Source organism: Ictalurus punctatus, chromosome 13, assembly GCF_001660625.3.
Source record: "Ictalurus punctatus breed USDA103 chromosome 13, Coco_2.0, whole genome shotgun sequence".
Taxonomy (NCBI): Eukaryota; Metazoa; Chordata; class Actinopteri; order Siluriformes; family Ictaluridae; genus Ictalurus; species Ictalurus punctatus.
In genome coordinates this window covers 29,069,001-29,075,000 of record NC_030428.2, presented here as the reverse complement: position 1 = coordinate 29,075,000, position 6,000 = coordinate 29,069,001, and the positions used below count along the sequence as shown (strand labels likewise).

Below are 6,000 nucleotides of genomic sequence, written 5' to 3'. Positions count from 1 at the left end.
GAACCAGCTCGGTCTGACCAGCCTCCAGAACACAGGCAGAACTTCTCCAACCTGTGGACCATCTTCACTCACTGACTGCTTCAGAAACCACTCATATTAAAGCAGATAACACCCGTGTAAACCAGGTGGATCTGATTGGTCAGTGGATCAGGGAGCTGGAAGGTGAGTTAGCAGCTGGTGAAGATGCTGTACCAGTTCAACCAGCAGGTCAGCGCGAGCTGGGATTCTCAGCAGGGTGGGGAGGACATATTTTTGGACGCTTTCTCAAAATGGTGTCGCTCTAGTTTATCTCGAATTATATAGTGTGTGTGTGTGTGTGTGTGTGTGTGTGTGTGTGTGTGTGTGTGAGTGTGTGTGTGGGTGGGTGTGTGTGTGAGAGAGAGAGAGAGAGACAGATTTGGGACGCCGCCTTGTCACGGCTACTGCGCAGGTTGTCGTGAGCGCGCGTTTGTTTCTGCGCGAGCACATAAACAAGTGCGCGTGCACGAGAACCCGCGCGCTCCTGTGAGTGAGGAGAGAAGCGCTTCAGCTCGCCGCCTCTCCAAACCTGTTGCCTTTTCAATATCATTTATTATTTCATCATTATTATTGTTGTTATTTTGAGCCCAGAGAAGGACCGCGTATTCCAGGTACTGAATTCTATACATACATTTTTTTCATTCAAAACATTTTTATTGGGATTTCTGTCGTCGGATTGAGATGTTTTTTCGAGTTAAGGCAGAATTATTGCTCGGTCTGGGTGTTTGTTTGTTTGTTTGTTTGTTTTGGAATGAAAAGCATCCGCCCTTGTGTGTACCTGTGTAACGGTAAATCTCTCCCGAACAGACTCTCACGGAGGAGAAGAAACGAGAAGAAATGAGGAATGTGGAGAGAAGCAGTGAGGAGAGGAATAGGAGCGGATTTCCTGTCGGGTGCTCGCTTTGATGTTTCGGAGAAAACTAATCCCAAGAGCGGAAACGACACCAGAGGAGTTCATATACCAGAACCGGAGTGTGAACAAAACACACCACGAGTCGTGTTATTTTCCATTTCAATACCACACACACACACACACACACACACACACACACACACACACACACACACACACACTCTCTCTCTCTCTCTCTCTCTCTCTCTCTCTCTCTCTCTCTCTCTCTCTCACACTCACACACACACTCTCTAGTTCCTGAAGGACGGATGTAATCTTCTACAGAAGCCACAGCTGAAGCTGGTCTCTCGTCAGGACTCTGATCTTCAGCGTCCATGCAGAATGGAGTGATGTTTCATGATGTTGTATAATCATGGGATAAAATGTTCCTATGAAACCATTTCAGTCGGTTTTTGATGGGAATTTTGCGACTAAAAATCCAGAACAAGACCAAGAAGTTATCAATAGTCGGTTCTCCCTTCACCAGCCGTCATGTGAAGTTTTCATCTCCTTCTCTCCATACACACCACACATACACATATAACAGTGTATCTGAACTCCACTAACGTGGTTTTAAATGGATTCTCCGTCGCTAAATCCGATTCCCGGAGGACGGATTAATCCTAATCGTGAACTTGATGGAGTTTCATCGCAGATAAACATGACTCACTTTTGATTTCCGTGATTTTCTCAGTGGGGTTTTTCCTGCTAGTACTTCCCAGGTCGAGTGGGTCTACATGGCCGATGAGCATTCAGGGCCCGCATGCTTCCAGCTAAAGATGGTGACGTTCGGCACCAGCCCTCCCAAAACTCCATGATGGCGAACCCGAGGAAGATGGACCCGATCATCCCGTACTTTGCCGACGTGCCGTGCGACAAAAATGGCCAGCGCATGTGGTGGGCCTTCCTCGCATCGTCCATGGTCACGTTCTTCGGCGGGCTCTTCATCATCCTGCTGTGGAGGACGGTCCGGTACCTGTGGACCGTATGCTGTCACTGCAGCACCAAAAAAAAGGTAAAGCACCCGTGAGGAACGTTGCTTTTGTGAGTGAATTCCTGCTTGCTTAAAGGTTCCTTTGCTCCTTGATGACCCTAAATGTCCAATCTATTCAAACTGAGATCTATTCCTACTTCTCAGATTCAACACACACGATTTAGATCTTGGATTTGAGTCAGAGAGGCCATTTTAGTCCAGACGTTCAATGTGGCCCAGTTCTAAACGTCATTTGTCCTGGTCGACTCGCCTTTCGACGTCTTAATCTGATTATTTTATTGAAAACTGATGGATTTCTGTTACGTGAAGCTTGGCTTCACTGTAGACTTTAGGATCTTCTATGAAATTACCCAGAAACCATTGCAATACCATGAGATTCTCTTTTCAAAATGGCTGATGACCCATTTCCTGTGTAGGTGCACTGTCATTCAGAAGTTCTTCAAATGGGGTTTTACCAGTCAGACCCCACTGCCTGTACACGACAGATGATCACGTTTCATTTCCACATCACAATTTTACCTCTGATACCAGCGACATGCGAGCTAATTATGATGCTATCTAGTTAGCGAGCAGTACAGTACTGTGTTCAAGGGAAACTGGGTGAACAGATCTTCAAGGGGAATGGATTGTTGATGTTGAATCTCAAGTCATTCCTCTGGCTCCTGATGCGTTCTTCTGAAAGATCAACTTCTTCTCAGGGAAAGATTAGCGTTAGAGATTGCAGTTAGAGTTTGTGTCTTCTTGTGAAGTTTGGTGAATGAACAGTTGGTGCAGATAGAAATTAATCATATTTTAGCAGGAAATGTATGTATATATAGATAAAGATATATATTTGCACATGGGGAGTTCATTGTTAAACGCACTACCTCAGATGCTAACCTGTTTGAGTTTGTTCCTGGAAGCTAGCTAGCTGATAGAGAGCACATTCATGTGAGAGAAGTTTGACCCGAAGGTTAGCTGGTAAACATGGATTCGCACTGCCATGCAACTGTGTGGTGATATTGTGAAATGAAGATCATTTCATCTGCAGTGTTTCTCTGTCTGAAAGCTAGCGCGACCAAAACGTAAACACTTATTAAATGAGATTAGATTTGATTAGACACGTGTGTGTGTGTGTGTGTGTGTGTGTGTGTGTTCAGTAAAGTGAGTAATGGAGGACATGTGTATTCATTCTGATTGATTTACACATAAGTAATCACACTGATTGTTTTAATAAGTTCATTATAAGTGCTTGTTGTAGGGGGCGTGGCCACGCTTGATCATCACTAGGTCACATGACTGTAGCATGTCTGTAAGAACTTGAAAAACCCCTTGGAAGTGTCGCGTCTCTGACACGCCCTTTTAAACCTGGTTTATTTATATTTTACTGTTCTACTTTTGAGAAACGAATCCCGTCTGAGCCGGGCTCTGGGCTGCACCTGCATTCTCAATATTATGTAGATTATATTATAAACACGAGTCATAGGGTTTATAGCTTTATTTAAACATGGTGGGATTTGTACATTTTGCCATTGTGACCACCACCATGCACACACGCACACTCTCACACACTCACACACACACGCACACTCTCACACACTCACACGCACACAATAATGGTAGTTTCCGTTTTTGCCTTCGCGATGTCTATCAGCTGATGTTTCCTCTGTGTGTTTTTCCTCACAAAAACTTTACGTTTTCTCCTTTGCACTAAATTCTACTCATCGCATTAGAATGAAGTTTGTGTTTAGTTCACTCTGCCTCATTAGACGCTAAATTTAGCAACAAAAAAAACCCTGTAATTCTCTCAAATTAATCCGGGCCTAGAGACTAAATATACAGCGCGTGTGTAGTGAGATTTGAGATTAGTCAGTTTTAAAAGTATAACGTTCTCTGTTTATATGCAGAGAATTAGCTGAATGCTAAACTGCCTGAAATTGTGATTTTACCAATAAAATCCTGGTAAATATTTCTTTAATTATATTTCATATCTTATTTATTAGGCTGCTCTTGCTCTGAGACATATCAGTTTGTAAACTGGAAACGTAAATACATCCAAAATCTGACCAAAATCTGATCATTTACAACCGTGATCTCATGTAATCATCACCAGCTCAAAAACACTGGAAGTCTTACTCAGAAAGCTCTTAAAGTATTACATGTACATACCTGTACATTCCAGACGAATTGTTAATCTCAATTGTCTGCTGGCGTCAACAATTATAAGAGGAAATAAACATAAATAAATAAATAAATAAAAACTGACCAAAGAATAAAGCTGCTAATAAATGTTTTATTTTTTTAAACTGTACATCTTTTCTCTAATAAACACTGACGGGTGTATTCCAACACTATTCGAACACTTCTCTCCTCCTGGGTTATGATTAATTAATCATTTCTTCTCACAGATCCACACAGGAGATAAAGCTCATGATTAACGGAGGATTTTCACACAATATTCCACTGCAGAACATGAAAAGGAATTGCATTGAACTTCACCATTAAAAGGACGTTTGGGAGGCGGCTTTAATGTTAGGGTTAGGAGGCGGGGTTAAGGGCAGGGTTAGGATTAAGAGGCGGGGTTAGGGTTAGGAGGTGGGGTTACGGTTAGGGTTAGGAGGCGGGGTTAGGGGCAGGGTTAGGATTAGGAGGCGGGGTTAGGGTTAGGAGACTAAGGGGGAGGGGTTAAGGTTATCTGTGGAGCAGGTGTGTAAATAAGATTGAGTTGAGAAAAGAGAGCGCTTGGATTAGCTAGCGTGTTAGATGAGTGGTAAGCGAGCAGAAGCCGTGTCATTTCCTGTGCATGAAGCAGCAAATCCACACTGACACTACAACACCACCATCGCTAACCGGCGTACAGAGATCTTCTCAAATTTGTTTTTACTAATGTTCATACTTCACTGTAACGTCACTGTGTCCTGTCTATTAAAAAACTTATTACAATGAATTATGTTTAGACAAGCCACGCCCACTAGCAACAATCCGGTAACGTAAGTGTGACCTGTTTAGACATTTAAAAAATGTTCTGATTAAAAATTCATTCAAATTAAATTTTGTGCACAGGCCACACCCACTACTGACAATCCTGTAACATGTACATGAGATGAGAGTGTGTGTGAGAGAGAGAGAGAGAGAGAGAGAGAGAGAGAGAGAGATTAAAGAAGAGCACTGAGGGAGAAAAAAGTCTCATGTCTAAGACTCATATGCGATAAACAATATCATTCAGGTCATTCAACAGAAAATGAAACCAGATCACTGATGTGAGAGAGAGAGAGAGAGAGAGAGAGAGAGAGAGAGAGACAGACGGAGAGAGAGAGAGAGAGAGACAGACGGAGAGAGAGATCTTAGATATTACATATCTGTTTGTTTCCCATGTTTGACATTGTGCCAGTAGTCAGGAATAGGTCCACACACACACACACACACACACACACACGCACACACACACGCACACACATACACACACACACTGCAGCTGTTGCTTTCATTACAGACCTGTCAAACATTACCCTGTGAATTGTGGGTACTTCCAGGCAGACGCTCTGTCAGGCTGTTTAACCCTTTCTGTTCTGTTTTATATCAAATTTATATTTCTGTTTCAGGTAGAGTCGTGTTAGGAGCGTGAGTCTGGAGGTAGAGTCGTGTTAGGAGCGTGAGTCTGGAGGTAGAGTCGTGTTAGGAGCGTGAGTCTGGAGGTAGAGTCGTGTTAGGAGCGTGAGTCTGGAGGTAGAGTCGTGTTAGGAGCGTGAGTCTGGAGGTAGAGTCGTGTTAGGAGCGTGAGTGAGGAGGTAGAGTCGTGTTAGGAGCGTGAGTGAGGAGGTAGAGTCGTGTTAGGAGCGTGAGTGAGGAGGTAGAGCTGTGTTAGGAGCCATGTTCGGAGCGTGAGGAGGTAGAGCTGTGTTAGGAGCGTGAGTGAGGAGGTAGAGTCGTGTTAGGAGCCATGTTCGGAGCGTGAGGAGGTAGAGCTGTGTTAGGAGCGTGAGTGAGGAGGTAGAGTCGTGTTAGGAGCCATGTTCGGAGCGTGAGGAGGTAGAGCTGTGTTAGGAGCGTGAGTGAGGAGGTAGAGTCGTGTTAGGAGCCATGTTCGGAGCGTGAGGAGGTAGAGCTGTGTTAGGAG

The 6,000-nt window shown here is 43.9% G+C and overlaps 1 protein-coding gene across 17 annotated transcripts in view; it reads left to right on the top strand.

Annotated features, from left to right (window-relative positions):
• The first annotated feature begins 474 nt into the window (after positions 1-474).
• The window catches only part of LOC108273798 (calcium-activated potassium channel subunit alpha-1), a 104,886-nt gene continuing 99,360 nt past the window's right edge, over positions 475-6,000 (top strand). For 16 of the 17 annotated variants that reach the window (XM_053685251.1, XM_053685252.1, XM_053685247.1 and 13 more), the window contains exons 1-2: positions 476-629; positions 826-1,925. In XM_053685251.1, coding sequence (XP_053541226.1) covers positions 1,674-1,925 — 252 coding nt within the window. In that variant the 5' untranslated portion in view covers positions 476-629; positions 826-1,673. Of the gene's footprint in view, positions 630-825; positions 1,926-6,000 lie in introns of all 17 variants that reach the window. The other variant, XM_053685237.1, reaches the window with a different exon arrangement.